Source organism: Ammospiza nelsoni, chromosome 3, assembly GCF_027579445.1.
Source record: "Ammospiza nelsoni isolate bAmmNel1 chromosome 3, bAmmNel1.pri, whole genome shotgun sequence".
Taxonomy (NCBI): Eukaryota; Metazoa; Chordata; class Aves; order Passeriformes; family Passerellidae; genus Ammospiza; species Ammospiza nelsoni.
In genome coordinates this window covers 31,318,152-31,334,591 of record NC_080635.1, presented here as the reverse complement: position 1 = coordinate 31,334,591, position 16,440 = coordinate 31,318,152, and the positions used below count along the sequence as shown (strand labels likewise).

The 16,440-nt window shown below is 36.3% G+C and overlaps 1 protein-coding gene across 2 annotated transcripts in view; it reads left to right on the top strand.

The window, feature by feature from the left end:
• ZFAND3 (zinc finger AN1-type containing 3) overlaps nt 1-16,440 on the top strand; it is a 134,889-nt gene that overhangs the window by 31,011 nt on the left and 87,438 nt on the right. For both annotated transcript variants that reach the window (XM_059467670.1, XM_059467671.1), the window contains exons 2-3: nt 2,064-2,104; nt 4,001-4,027. In XM_059467670.1, coding sequence (XP_059323653.1) covers nt 2,064-2,104; nt 4,001-4,027 — 68 coding nt within the window. The remainder of the gene's footprint in view (nt 1-2,063; nt 2,105-4,000; nt 4,028-16,440) is intronic.

Below are 16,440 nucleotides of genomic sequence, written 5' to 3'. Positions count from 1 at the left end.
TTCCATTGTTTGTGTGCTGATAAGTAAATATTATATGAGGCTTTGGATTGATATTTAACAGCTGAGATGGTTGATTATACCACTGAAAACATTTGTCATTCCCATTCCAATGTCATCAGTATGAACCAGCTGAACTCTGCCTTTCTTTTTCTTTGCTGCCCCTGGGGTTTAATGGCTTTGCAGGGAAGGTCCTGCCTGGCATATTGAGCTGCTCCAGAAGGTCTAACCCATAAGCAGTGAGTACTGAACTGCAGCACGCTGATGCTGGAGGTGTTCACTCACCATGCTGTTTGTAATTGCAGTTCTCTTGAAGGTAGATAATCTGTGTAGACCATCAACACATTGAATCCTTGGGTATCTACCAATCTGAAGAGATATTTCTGTGGCTACAAATGCTGTTTTGCTTTTCTTTTCTTGGGAATTAACTTTTCTCCTGTGCGCATACTGTTTGCATTTAAAACTAGCTTTCATGTGTCTGTGGCTCTTGCTGTAGCTGGCAAATGGTTATGTCTCAAATCTCTAGTGATATGTGTTCTTATAGAATTTTTGAGCCTGATGTAAACCAGCTTTCAGATGGGCATGAATTGAAAAGCATCTGTAATGTTTGGTGTGACTGATATTAAGATATGATTGACCAGGTCTGGGTTTACTTTGTTACTAGAAAGTAATTTAAAATAACCATCTGCAAATTCAGGCAGGGAGAATCTATAATTCTGATATGTGTTCATTTATGATACAATTGCTTTGAAAAAGTTGTCAAATTTTTTTGTCTCAAGGTAACAGGCAAGTTTTTATGATTGATGTGTTGTTAGACTCAGATCTCCTCTCAAAATTCCTTTCCTGTTTGGTTGGAGGTAGAAAACAACTGTTTTGGTAGTCTCAGTTGTTTCCTTGTATGTATTTTTCTAGAGAGAAATGTGCAACTAAATTGGCTAAATTGTGTTCCAGCTGGAGGCTGCTCTGGGGAGGAAAAAAGATCTTATGGGCATGGACAGTTTTGGTGCAACCTTGCCTGTTAATAGGTGCTTTCAGACTTGCCCAGGATGGCGTTAATGCCTGTAGATCATGGCAGAGTTGATTCAGGAATGCTGAACAAATCAAATATTGGTCAGTGTGCACAGAAACCAGTTCATTCTTACCTAAAGATAATCCAACACAGAGAATTTTAGAGAATATTCTCCAGGTTCACTTTGTAAAGGAGATGTGATGTTAGAAGAGAACTTTTTGTAAACTGGGGTTAACATAGTGTATTGCTTTAGGTATTTTCATTGGAGCCTTAGAGAGGTCTTATAACCTTAAATTTTAAATTTTTTCTTGGTAAGGCCGCTGACTCTCTGAGGTTTGGACACCTGTGGCATAATTGCATATGCACTTTGTAGGCATCTGGGAGGCTTAAGATATTGCTGTGTTCTCCTGCTGTTTTTCTCTCAGCTGAAGGTTGCTACCCTCAAAGCTGAGCCACCCTTGTGGACCATGTGAATTATCCTAGTCCATGTCGGTGCAAAGTCAGCCAGGTTATTTGAAATGACTGCTGAATACAGCTGAGGGTAGTAATGAACAGCTTGATGTAATAACTAGTTAAGCCATTCCATCTAGACTTCCAAGAGCACATCTGTCTGTGTCCTTATAAGTACAATACTTTAATTTTTCCATTGCTGTATTGTATTCAGGATTTGTCAGGACTGCAGAACTGTTGCCAAGGGGAGTCTGCTATTCAAATGGAATGTATTGGTGCTTCCTATCTATCATTATTTTCACATTGCAGTACAAAGATTTGAATGATGAATGTGTAACATATATATTGAATGGTAAAGTAAATTTGTTTTCATATATGAGATAAATGTGTGGAAGTCATATTTTGGAAACTCTTGGAAAGAGGTTACCATACAAAGTCTTCTATATTCTTGTTTCTAGTTCAGCCACTTCTAGCCACTTACCTTTGATTCCTAGCCATTTAAGTTCTTACCTTCTCTGTACCCTTGCTTCATTGCCCCCAAACTTCCCTGTATTGATTAGAAATATAATGAATTTTTTAGCTCTACTTTTTTTATTTTTTGCCCCAGGTCCAGCAAGACTATGAATCTCTGTTCCAAATGCTTTGCTGGTAAGTGCAGTAAAAGGTTTTGTGTTTCCCTTAGATTATTGAAACCACATTGTTGGCTTCTCCCTTAGGATTTGTGCATGGGTTTCTTTTCCTTCAGTGTGTATATGTAATCAGATTTTCCTCACTTTAGTGCTTCCTTTATTTGCTAATCAAGAAGCTCTTGTGTAAATGTACCCATCAAACTTAATTCATGAAGTTCAGGAATTTAGGTACATCCTTGTACTACAGAGCCCCATTGCCATCTCAGCTCCTGTATGGATGATGTGGTTTCCACAACACATAAGTCTGAATTGTAATTTGGAATTTTGTAGGATTTATTGTGTAATAACTTCTGATATATAGAATAAAAAAATTAAAATAAAAAGTTGCTATAGAACACCTCATTTCATTTCCTCTAACTTGCAGCCCTTGAACATTAAATCATCAGTAAGTCATTGGTGGGCTGTTCTGATTACTTCATATTATTTTCCTATTGTAAGGTCATTGCTATTGTGTAAAATCTTAAGAATTGTTTTTGACCTTGTCCTGTTAGCAGCTTCTAGCTTTGCCCTTCTGAATCAATTTTTTTGTATTACTTAGTATTGTAAGCTTACTTTTAATTATAATTAAGGTGCTGTCATAGCTCATGGTTTTTAACTGCCTTGGGGCAACAGGTAAAATTTTAAAAGGTCCAGCATTTTTTTTAAACTTTAAAGCTTATTTTGCATTTTTAAAACAACAACAAAAAAAAGAATTTTGACTTAGATTTCAGATCTAAGGTTCAACATCACTTCATTAAACAAACACCTGGGAAATAAAGATTGCTAAAAGGTTGTTCAGCAAAATGTATTTCTCTGGCTGTTTTCCAAAGGCACGGGTCTCTGGAAATGGTATATTGAAGAAAGTATAAGTCATTTCTTGTACTCTTTCCCTACTGTCCACATTCACAAGCAAGTCTTTGATTTGACTCAGTAGGACTGTTACATTCATGCTAGCACTGTAAGTAGTTGTGTTTGTGTACTCAGCAATGCAGGTGTTCTGATTCTGTGACATCAAAGCAGCCCAGCCCTCATTTGCTGAGTTTAGCAGAGTACCCAGCACTTCGCAGCCAGCAGACCAGGCATTAGACAGAGCATTTTTTCTTTTGGTTTTTACTGGTTTGGATTTTTTTTGTTTGTTTGTAATTTTGTTTCTTTTTAAAGAAAAGAAAAGTTCTTGGCTTCTACTCTGCAGTTTTTCTGAAATGCCATTACCTCTGATAAAGTTAATTTTTCTCTGCTGTAAATTTTAAGATGAGACCTTATGTGATTGGCGGGGTGGAGGTGGGAGAGCTTATGTTTTTAATTTTTCAAGATGTTCCTTAGAGCCTGTTTATTTTAATGACATAAGTCTTTGTAAGAGTTTTAGTAACTTAAAGAGCTGCTAGTGGTTGGAATAAAGGTACTGTAGAAGGTGCTGTGGAAAAAGACAAGTTTATCTTATTTAGATCTTAACTATGGTTCCTTCAACAAGTAGTATGAAAACTACTCCAACTCTGTTGGAGTCATAATTCAAAACCTCTCAGTGTCATCATTCCAACATAAAAGTGGTTTTCTATTTTTTCTTTTTTTTCCTTGATGTTACTGAAATAGCTTTAGCATATTTTTCTATACTGGGTTTATAGCTACCTACTGATATAGAAAGATATGTACTCCTGTTTCTGTAAATTGAACCACCATAGGTAGCAAGATTTTAGGCAAGTAAGGTGTTGAAAGATGTTTTTCACTGTTTCAGGCACTCCAGAGAAGGGATGTGAAAACTAGCTCCTCTTTTTTCTCTTTTAAAATGGCAGGTTATTTATTCAAATGTGTTGAAGCAGAGGGAAAATTTCAAAAGACTATTTCTCTTGACCATCGTTTCCTTTTTCTTTTATTTCAGAAAAAAGAAATCCACACAATGAAAAAGGTTAGTAACTCTTTAAATTACTTTTTCTGATAATTTTTTTCTAGAGGGAAGAAACCAGTCTTCCTTTTAAAAAAAAAAAAATCATTTGAGACACACACTGCAGGAGAAACCCTTACATTTGTGTAAGCATTCCTTTCTTACATATATCAGGGGAGAAGGGCAACAAGTCCTGAAGGGATGAAATATTCTGTTTGCAGTACAGTATGATTTATTCACAGAACCTCCCTATCTTAGCAGGTTTTTCAGACTTTCTGAACTATCAACAAGTTTGTAAATACATGATCATGAAGTCTTCTTTGCTTCTGCATTTCCTGGCTTCCCCATAGTTCTAGTTCTGCCAGGACAGGGTTACTTTGTGCAGGTTACATGAGGTTATTCTGCACCATCTCACCTCATCGCCAGGGGTGGGGGAAAGGGACACTCCTCCAGGGAGAAGGGGTTGTCTTCCAGTCAAGAAAGTCTGGCAGAGAGAGTGGTTGGGTAATGCCAGTTCTGAGCATTTTGCATGTGAACCACTTTCCTATCTCTGGTACATTTTTGTTACTAATATTGTCACTGTTAATGTTCCTTCTCTTATATCATTGCTGTTTCCAGTAAATTGTTGTTATCTCAGCCTGAGATCTTTACCTTTGTGCCTCCAGTTCTCCTCCCCACTAGGGGAAGGGAAGAGAGGGAGCGGCTTGTGGTTTGGAGTTTCAGTGGGACACTAAAATTGAGAATACCATTCCTAAAAAATGACACCCATCCCTTGGGGGAAAAATGATCAAGTTTGACATAAATTGGATTAATTAGGCCAGAATTGGAGCAAAGGGTAATGTCAATTTGCCTTATTGTTTGACCAAGTGCTTCTGTTTTCTAAATTTATTATCAAACTAAATTCACTGAGCTTTCACCCACATTTGTGCAAAGATGAAACAAACTGCAAAAGCAACCAGATAATATGGCAGGGAGACTAACATTCCTTATTTTGACTATCTTTTGTACTTTTTTTATACATTAAACATGGGAACAGTGCTCACTAGATATTACTGAGATAAGTTGTTGGCAAGAAGTGCTAAGTGTATGGCAAGAGTGAGCTGCATACTGCACAGATACATGCAGCCCTTTGTCTGTAACTGCCCAGTGTGTTCATGTAGATCCAAAAAAGTTCACTAAGCTCTTCTGTACAACCACAAAATTGCTGTTCTTTTGCTCCAGACCAGTTCTTAGCTTGCAGATAAGGGTTGATAAATACTGCAGAAGAGCTTGAAGTTAGCTACCTTCTTCAGCTGTCTTTGCCTCCTCTTCACACGATCTGCTTATTCCAATAAGGAATACCTGACTTTACTTAAACCCTGTAGAAGCAACAGACTCTAAAATGTTCAAGAGCTTCTCTGAAGTAATTTCAAGTTAATTGTACTTCTGCAAAGTACTTCACAACATTCTGTCTCCAATTCAGTGCTGACCATGTGTTATCAATGCCTCAGAGTCTCCAGATACAGAACAAGTGCAACCCTACATATTGAAGTGCTTCAAATAAATATGCTCTTTAGATGTTGAAGACATAGTTACTTCAGACTTTCCATGCATCTAGAATACAAATGCAGTAAAGTAGTGTGGGCTTGGGAGGCTTTTTGATGTTTATTCTTTTGGTCAGGATATAGGCTGGTAAGTAAAAACATTTAAATTATGATGAGAGTATCTCCCTTAATGACACCACATCTTTCAAGAATGCTGCAGCATTTATTTTTTCAATACACTAAACTGTGAATTTTGAGTGATTAAATACAGGACAGTGATAAGTTAAATTTTTCAAAAGTACTCTTTATTAACCTATCTTTGCTCCCATTAGGTTTATGGAAGTTCTAGTATCAACTTCAGGTAGGGACATTGTTTGAGTACCTTTTGAAATGCCACTTGATAAAGTAGAATCTTTCAGGCAGAAATTCTGCATTCATGGAAACAGCACATGTACCTCAAGAATTCAATTTTAATTGGAACCTCTGGGAACAGTCACAGAATGAACTATTACAGAGTAAGAACAAAAATTTAAATAGAGAAGAGGATAAGACTAGACTTTCTACTTACATCACCCCCCAAAAATGCAGTCTATTTTATTCCATTTGATTATGACCCTGGAAGGCTTAATTTGTGCTATGTTCTATCAGCAATGGAAAGAGAGGTACAGGAAATGGATTTCAGCTTTTTCAGTAGTGTGTGAAGCTAAAGGTAAGTGCAGCACTGGATGGTTTGGTGGAGAGATGCAATTGCAAAATTGGAAGAAGTTAAAATATGGTTAGAATTTTCGTGGATTTGTGAATCAAAATCATAGGAATTCTATCTGAACATGTAATTGGAACTTCTAGAGGTGGGTATCTGTCCCTTAATCCAGCTGTGCAATATTTATATTCATGTTGTGCAAAGCACAACTTTATTTACTTAAAGTAACTAGATCAGCGTTACTGAAACTGAAAAAATAACTCAACCCTATAACCCAAGAATTGTCTGAGTTTTAGGGGCTTCCACTCATAGTTTGGTCTTGTTTTTAGGTTGAAGTAAAACACCTTTTTTAATTACTGGATTCTTGATGAGTAAAAAATTAGAAATTTTTAATCTTCATTATAGTAGCAGAAAGTCAGTATTGCTAGAACCGCATCTGTATTTTCAATACATATGCTTAACTCTGTGCTAGGCTGTTATGAAATTTTGAAATTTTGATAGTATTTTTTATGTTCCTGAATTGAAAAGATCTAATAAGGAGTGAAAAAGAAACATAGTACATATTAATGTCTGTTTATCATCTGAATCTAGAAGTATCAGATTATTCATCTATTGCCTGAACTCAGGTATCTGACTATAGAGTTACTTAATATTTTTGCATATCTTAACCTTCCTCCTTTGTTGAGCAGATCTTTATTTTGTCATGCTTAAATCACACGCAGTTTTTGGAGCTTACAAAATTGGCAGGTTTTTGTGTCTCAGACTTATTGAATAGTACAATTTCCTTTTCTCTCAGTTTTTGTAAATCTTGGGAGCTCTTTACAACTTGTCTGTTATTGCTGCCACGTCTGGCAGTAATGACTCCTATTGTAAGCATTAGCTGGCAAAAATCAGTGTTCCTGCCTAAATAGATTTTGCTGTTAATTAACTGCTGGTTTGATTCTTAGTCAAGCTTTCAGCTTGCTTTCTGGAAATCTTTTCAGCAGGTGCATCTTGCATGTTGCTAGTTCAAGTTACGCTTTTTTTGCTGTACCCTATTGTATGGTAATTACTAAATTATGCTTCATTAGGCATTGTGTTCATAAACTTTTCAGTCCTAAATCAATGATACAAATATTTTATGTTTGTATTTTTCATACACTTGTAATTTCTGATGTGAATCCACAAGTTTTAGTGCTTTGTTAGAAAAGCAGCAAGAAGTGTTTCCAGAAATTCGAAAACATGACTAAGAACTAGTTTTCTTTACCACAACACAAGACATTTCTTTTTTCAATATGGTATTCCCTTTATTGGCTCCTAATAGAAGCCAGTGCCTCAATCTGTTGCTTCATTAGGTTAGAATTTGCTGCTGTATTCACATCTTTGTGCTTTGAAGTACGTGGACTGCTTGCTACAAAAAATGGCCCTCACTGACTAGAGTTTGAAAGTAGTCAAGCTTCATCTTTAACTTCCATTACATAGTCAAGCTTGCAGCTAAATATTTCTTTGGAAAATTGTATAGCTGTTACAGTGGTAGCAGAAATGTTTCGTATTTCTAGAGCACCTTCTAGTAAAGAATGTAACATTTCAGATATAACCATAGATATTGTTTGGCATACACTGAATTTCTTTTACTCTGTACCCAAAGAATTTCTAAATGGGTAAACCTGATAGGAAAAAGATGTCTTAGCATAATTAGTAAGCTTGAAATGTGAGATGTGCACTAAGCTTGAAAAAGAGAGTCACCATGAAATGGAATTAAGAAAAAATTGGATAAACTGCTTCAGTTATTTATACGCTTGATTCGCACTGCTGACCCCAATAATTTCTTTTACTCTGTTAGTATGCATTATTCTTTGACTTTGAAAAAATTTAAAAATCTGAGTAGTAGCTCGTTTTGGATTGTTAAAACAGGACAGTATTTTGTGGAAAGGTGGGGATGGGATTTTTAGTTGACTCCTTTTAACCCTAACCTGTCTTAAAGGTATAGAGGGGAAATACAAATCAGGAGAAAATGAATTTATTTAAATACAGTTGTATGATCTAAGCTTAGGACTAATCATTTTACATTTGTCGAAAGTAAACATCAACCAAATCATCTAGCATATTTAATACAGTGCCTTCCTAGGTCTGACTATATACAGGAGAATTGGAAATTTGGGAGAGAGGGATACCTGAAGCTTTCCAGCCTTGCTGGAGTTAAAATACAGATCACATGTTGAGTGAAGTTAGTAAAACATGACTTGAGTTGTCCTTATCTGCATTGTTGTGGCATGGAAGCTGCAGAGTACAGTGCTCCTGTGTTGCTTTGTGACAGTAAATGATATGGCTGTGACAATATGATATGGCTGTGCATTGTATAAAAAGGTGTGGAAGATGCTGAGTAGAAGGCACAACCCTCACCTTCCCAGGACCTGGCTGTGTGAAGACATTGTGTACACAGCAGTGCAATGAAGGGTGTCAGCCGGGCCAATGGCTCAGCTGCTGGTTTGGTGTGCTCAATTATTTTGTCCCTTTTCATCCTCCTTTAAGTTCCCCTGGATGAAATAGTGGGAAGGGGCAAGCACTGATGGGGGACAGACCCGTGAAGTTTCTGTGCAATTGTTAGTGGAAGAAAGAATTTCTTTCACAGCTGCCACTCAAGTGATGTTGTGTATTGAGGTAGAGCAGGTTCTTCTTTTTCTCTTTTCTTCTTTATGGCTTCTTTAAGTTAGTGGGGCATTATCCTGTCACATAAGGGTCTTTTCACCAACACAGTCTAGTAAAATTGAATGCCTTTTAATTAATAACTGCTATCATTTTACAGTCAATCAATCCTATCAGCAAACTACCCTGTAGGACATTAATGGCTGTTGGATTGCATCTTGCAGAATTCAGTCTAGTAGACTGGGGCTTATTTGTTAAAAATATAAAATACACTCACACAAAAATATGACCTTTTCTCAGTACTGGCTACTTGAAAAGACTACGAAAGTGTCTTAATTTAATTTTTGCTCTGTCTTGACAAGACATCACTGATGTTTTCCATGTATTTTCTTTTTCTTATGTCAGGGGATTGCCAGTCCCATTGTACAGATTGATCTGCAAGCAAAGAAAAGTGCTCAAGCCCTTTTTTTCCTCAGACTTACATTATTTTTAATTTTTCATAGCTTTGTTTTCTAGTATTTTTTTTTTTTTAATGGTAAAGCCAGTTTCTTTCTCTTTTCTTAATATCTTGTTCCCCTTCTAACTTGTAACCTTTCCAAATGACTCATTGAAGCACCAGCTGTAATTTAGTCTCTGGTGTATAGGTTCTGTGTTGATGTAAAAAAAATGTTTAGAAATATAACTTAATTGCCATGATGTTTGCACTTTGCCAGCATGAAAGTGGAGTTACCTATTGAGGATGTGCAACCCACGGGTTTAATTTATTTAACTTTTTTATGACTCTGTTCCCCTATAAATGTGTGCATAAGATAGAAGAAGAAATGTTATATTTTTTTCCTAATTTAGCAATTTGCTTGATTTATGGAAAAGTATGTGTTCTGTTTTGTGTATGTGCTCATTTGGAACCCTTCTATAGTTTATAGAGACACTAGTGATTTGTTCCTTAGCCTCCCTGTGGAGTTTGTTCCGTATTACAATCTAATTCCGTGTCCGTGTCGTGCACTCCTGAGCTGTTAATTTGTACATTTCGATGCAGTTTGTTTCATCGTGTTTTTGTAATCTAAACTGAATCTAACGAGCTGTGTGCTTTGGGGACCCAGCCTTGCCTTGCCAATTAGAACAAGTGGTTACTGAGAGAGAGCATGTTTTATTTAAAACATGGCACCTCTGCGTGGGACCAGCAGCCTTTGGGGAATAAAAAGAGGATATTTAACTCTTTCTGCCTGAGAAGAGAGGGCAATATCAGAGTACGTGTTCTAGAATCATTCAACTCATTCCTTTAAAAAGTATTATGCAGGTTCATGGTTTGTCTTTTATTTAAAATGTAGTTTGCCATTGGAGATGTTAGGCACTACTGCCAGAGGAGTATTTAGAAATTCATAAGGATATCTGTCGAGCTGACTGCATGTTTTCTAGGATTCTGATTGTTAATGTCACCTCAAAATTGTACAGGATTAGCAGCTACCTTTTTGTTTTCCCTTGTACTGCCACATAAGAGGCTGAGAGAGAGCAGGAGGAATGCCAGATGGTGAAAGAGCTGTTTTCAGAAGGTATTTTACAAGGGAAGGAGTCTAGAAACAGCATTTATTTTTTTAGAGTGCTAAGGTTATGTGCTAGGTGGCCAAGAGGAAGTTATGTTTTGAGGTAGCTGGGAAGATGTGTGTTTATGATCAATATTTGTGATCATCGAAGAAATTTTCCTGCTTCTACTGATCTTGAAACTAACTGAACCTGGTGAATTCAAGCAAGACACAATAGTGATTTAGGAAGTTAACTCTACTTTGTAATTCTTTCTTGGATTCCACCCCCAGCATTTCCTTTCCTCTGTCATTACTATTAACTTGTACATCTACATGCTTGAGCATCTCCAAATGGAAGTAGTTACTGTCCAACAGCAGCTCTTAGCTAAGGACAGTGGGAAAGAATTTAGGTGAACAGTCACGGCAGCTAACTCAGACAACATTTCAACAGTCCTTGCATACATAAGCAGGGCAAGACCAAGAAGAACCTCCCTTGTGGAGACCTTTTTATTGAGCAGCTTGCTGTAAGGGAAGTACAGCTGTTTGCTGAGGTGATTTAAGCTGTTAGGGAAAGCAGGTGTGTGGGACAAATGTGATTGGATAATAGAACAAAATGTAACTGATGACTTTTCAGTTCTTTAGCTATTTTATATGAAAGAAATGTGATCTAGCAGCTAGACAGCTAGCTAGGATCCTGACTTGATTTCCTTTTCACAGTCAATGAGGATTTCTTTGTCATACTAGACAAGTTGAGGTTTTTTTTTGTCTTGCACTTCTTTTCCTCATCAGTTACTGAGAGATGATACTATTTTTCTACTGATTTTGGGACAACCTAATTTTTTACTTGCCTTTCATGCCCTTGAGAAATGTATGCAGATAGGGACCTTTTGTTCCTTTATTTTGTCTTAGCCTTCAGAAGTCTTAGGCAAAATTTTGGAATTTCAGTTCTTCTCTGTATGTGTTGTTTCTGCAGTTGAATTTCTGTTCTTCATCTTCTTGACACTTTTACCTTCCAGTTTGTTTTTCTCTTAATTTAAAGGAAATCATACTGCACTGGTACAATCAATGCATACCATTTCTTTTAATACCTTTAATGATTTTTCTTATGGAGCCTGCAAACATGCCAGTTGTTGTTTATTAATACCAGTCTTCTTATATGTATTGCAAAACGTTCTCACAAAGTTAGTCACCAGAGGGCAAACTGCTCATGCAGATTTAGTCAATACAGCTATAATTTCCTGCCTCTTTAAAAAAAGCCCAACAGTCTCTGAGTGAGTTTCCATGTAGTATTAATTAAATGAGAAGTTTAATGACTGTTGTCTTCAGAGATAAAGAAGTTACAATTTTACACTGAATGAGATGGAATTTTTAAAAAGTAAAATATAAACTTTTGGACTAATTTGCAAGCATTGGGGGAAAAATACCCCTTTAGATAATCCTTTTCCTTGTTACCACATTAAATATCTCTTACTAAATAAGTGACTAAATATCACTTAACTATTAGTCAGGGAGAAAAAACTAGCTTAAAACAGTTTTCAGCAGGAATATCTTTATCCTTAATTTTAAGTAGATGACTCTCTATTATGGGGGCAGATGTGCATGGGTGTGTGTGTGTGTATGTAATCCTATGCTGAAGATACAGATAAGGCCTTTCTTGAAAAGTCACCTGAAACAACTGCATCTCTGGTAGTTCAGCCTGTAAAATGTTGTTCCTTTCTTTGCAGAAAGCATAGGCTGTTGACTGAATCTGGCACTGAAGATGTAGGAAGTGATGAGATGGGTTACAGTGCTGTAATAATTAAGCCAGTCTGTGTGTATGCATTGTAACTGTCTTTTAATTATGATAAAAGGATCAGAGTACAGGAAAGCACAAGATTACTGGCCTAATCTCCTGGTTTAGATCACAAGTAATTAAATATCATCTAGGTAAGCTCTGTTTGCTGAAAATTTCTCCTTTAAACAGCTACTCTGCCTTGATGTGAGGATGCTTGGGGTTCTGAATGCACCATGGTCAGTAGTATTTCTAATGAATAGGCCCCCTTACTATTAAGTAATATTAAGGTATGCCTTCTTAATTGCAGCATTATAGGGATGACATTTGAACATTGAGCTGAATAGAGAATAATTATTTTCTTTAGAGAATTTCTTTAAAGAACTCATTAGCCCCCTAGTGCTTCAAGAAAATAAGTAATTTACCATCTTGACATTTGTGTGAGTCAGAGGTGGTGATATTCTTGTTCACTGTACACAGATAAGAATCTAAAGCACGAATGCTGAACATCCAAAGATACTGGGTATCAACTTTGAGAAGCCTTCTAACTGCAGTCCTTTCTTAATCTCCCTCCCCTAGGATACAAAATTTTCCATGCTTTGAGTGTTAAAAATACACATCTCCATAACTCTATGGAACTGCAAAGGTATTTAATGCTTCTCTTGGTGAACCTAAGAATAACTTTGAACATTCTGAAAATAAATACAGTAAATACATTATAAAAGTCTTCTAAATTCTGTAGCAGAGAAATTAGGTAGAATTTAGTTATCTTTGATTTTTCTTTGGAATGGTGCTTGGGGTTAAAACAAAGTCAAGAGCAGAAAGGAGCTTAGCTTTGCTTTGCTTGCTGTAAAATTCCAATTGCATGTTTTGAATGTCTTTCATTCTACCCAGCAAGGCAGTTAAGGGTCCTCTAAAAGACAGGCTCTGTGACTTGCATGCATTATGAAAGTAATTTAAAATTAAATAAAGAGGTCAGATCACAAGTGTAAAAAATTGATTAGATCAGGCACTTCTTTATTTCAGACTGCTTGACTTTTCAAACTCAGTATAGGATTTTGCTATCCTGTAATGCCACCCCTAATCTTCTGGTATAAATAACTGTTACTGGGCCAAATAATTTGGAAACCATGAATCAGGAGTGTTGATTCTGAGCTGTTGGGTTGCACTCAGGTTGGATGCAAATGCTTTGCCATGGTTGATCAGAAGTGCTGAAGCTGAAGAAGCAACCTGATTAGGGTCCTCTCTAGAGTCCATCTTCTGAGGTTGCTCTTTTCTTGCTTCAACAAGAGCACCTCTAGTAATAGTCTTCAGAACAAAATGCAAGATTTTTTTTCTCTCTCCTCTGCATTAAGGCTTCTGATCAGACAAATATGGAAGGAGGCTCTGGTTTGTATATTTTTAACTACTAATGTTACCCATATCCTAGCTGTTCATTACTTGAACAAGTGAGCAGATGAATTTCATGATGTGCAAGGTTAATGATCCAGTGCATAAGGAAGAACCTTGGAGCTTTCTAAACATTTATTTTGTATTTATGTGCATTTATCTACCTTAATAGTTTAGCAACATTGGTAGCATTTTTATTGGGTTTCAGCTCCTAAATAACTGGAGCTTTTATATTTTGGGATTGGGGCATTTCTGTCCAGCTCTGTGGAAAAAGTCCCATATAAGTAGAAAGCAAATTATAAGCAGACAGTAGATGTCTTGGGAGGTTAGTAAGCATTAGAAATGACCAAAAGTACACTTGTACATCTCAAATGATTGCTCAAAGTTGACCCCGTAGTCACTGGAAGTTGTTTGTGGTGAGCTCAATCAGCAATAAAAGACTCATTTCTTTTTTGGTAATTCTGTAAGTTACAGGCTTTGCTCTTTTAACAAAAGATGCTGGAGTTTTGTCTTCTGTCTTGTGTTTTGTTTCAGAATAGAAAAACTACCCTAAAACTTAAAACACTTTAGAGGGTGTTTGTGGAGGCAAATACCAGTGTGGCTTATTTCCAGGCTGAGAAGGAAATACACTGTGCTATTTACCTTTGTGTTCTAGCAATGTTTAGTATGGCATTACTGGTCTTCATAGACAAGCTTTCATTCTCCTCTGTTGACTTGCCTTGCCCTGCAATATGTGAAGAAATAGAAGGTTGATCCCAGTGTAGGTGAATGCAGTCTTTCACCATGACATTTTCTGTGCCTCAGCAAAGTCACTGCTTAGCTTCAGGTTCTCAGCAGAACTGCCATCTGCTGAAACACTTTGAGTAGCAATTTGAAAGCTGGAGTTTGACAATGCTGGCTTCTTTTTTCCTAGAGACTCAGTAATATCTAGACAAAATTTTGATAGGTGTAAATAATCCCAAAAATGCAAATGCATATAATGAGTGCTGACATCTACTCAATTGACACAGAAAAGTTAATGTCTAGAAATTGTTCAAACATTTTTCTCCATTCTGCACTGCTTCTGTTAGTGTCCATAATTATTATTTGAAAAGAGTTAAAATTATTGTATGACTGGAAACTTTTAACTGTAAAGTTTTAATGTAAGAGAGACATAACAGTGACTTGTTTTGATAATCAGCACATGAAAATCATAGTTGATATGTGGCTGCAGCTAGAGTTCCAGTTTAATATTTTCTTTTTTTTCTAAATGAGCTCTTAAACCTGTGCACAACTGAATTGTATAAGAGTATGTCTGAGTCCAAATTCAAGATGACTGGTAATATTCTTCAAATCAATGTATCTGTTTGCTGTGGGTAGCAGTAGGTCTCCAGTGCATTTCAGTCCTTTTTTTTTTTCCACTTTTTTTTTTTTTTTTTTCCTTTTTTTTTTTTTTTCTTTTTGTTTGACAGGGTCCTGGTATGCTCTAGCTGAGGAAGAATATATAGGAATATTCATCTAATAGATTTAGAAATGCAGAGTGATGAAAGCTTTCGTAACAGAACCAGTTTTTCTTGGTAGTAACTAAATGAGCTTTTCTTCATGTAAAGGTCAGATTTCATGTATTTGTTCCCACTTGAGTTTTTTTTTTTTTGACAGAAAGAAAGCTATTTTGCACTTGATTTATAAGATATTTATTGTGAGTTAGTACTGCATAAACATCTGACATTGTGAGCAGCACTGTGTACCGCTGACCATGCCTTGGTGAAAGGGATTTTGAGATTCTTATTGTGGTGTTTTCTGCAGGTACTGCAGCAAAGTAGAGAATGTCCATTTACAGGAGAACAGGAGTAATTATTTTAACTTGAAGCTGTTTTCTCTGTCATACAGCAAGCTGCAGTAACTCCCCCAGACAGAATGGTCACTTGTGACTCCATCCACACACCTGGACCTGAGAAATTATTTGTGCTTGAACTTACAAGGAGGGGGAACTCATGGCTTATTCACTTCAGACTTCTGAAGATGATATTGTCAGTAGGACTTGAGAGTGTATGTTCATTTAGGACACTTCAGAAAATAGTTCAAGTAGTAAATTTTGTTTTCTCTTATGGCAGCTTTTTCTTTAGTTAGACTTAGCAAGGTGTTCAAATAAGAGTCTAGCTACTTTCTATTAAAAAAAAGCTAGGCAGATAATAGTGTTGAGTGATGACACATAATTTATAAAAATTCAAGTTGAAGATGATTTCTGTGAAATTTTTACTAACATTTTATTATCATAAAAGCAGTCATTTTTACTAACAGTAGCAGTGCCTCTAAATAAATACAAAGCATTTGTGATAACTTCTTATTCAACTAAGTAATCGATTTTAAGTTCCTGTGTTTGTGAACCTTCTATGAAATTCCGGTTTGCTGTATTCCTAAATTATGAATAGACAAATGAACTAAAAAACAGTAACTGTCCAACAAACAGGACAAATACTAAGTTTATTTATTTTGTAAGTGTGTGTAGGTAGCCCTTCTTTTTGTTAACTAAAAAAAGTAAGTTCTAAATTTCATTATTAAATATTAACAGTGACTAAGAATCAGTCTTTAAACATGTTCACCAAATAATAAAACATTTTAGTTAAAAAGCATCCTTATGAACCAGGATTAGAATAACATTTTTAAAATCTGAAAACTCTTTCTAGAGCTGCCAGGTTTAATCTATTTCTTCCATTTCCCTTTTCTTAGTGAAACTCAAAGGAATTCAGTCCCTGGAAAATTGAGGAAAATCCTTTTACTGTGAGATTGTGTTCTTGAGCAGGTGGAGAAGTCCCATGTTCTGTTGTGTGTTCTCCATCAGGTTTGAGGCTGAGAGGCTGTAGAACCTGTGTAAGCAGCTAACTGCAAGGGTTGAGTTGTTTTCTACCCAGCCTTCCTTTTTGCTTAGC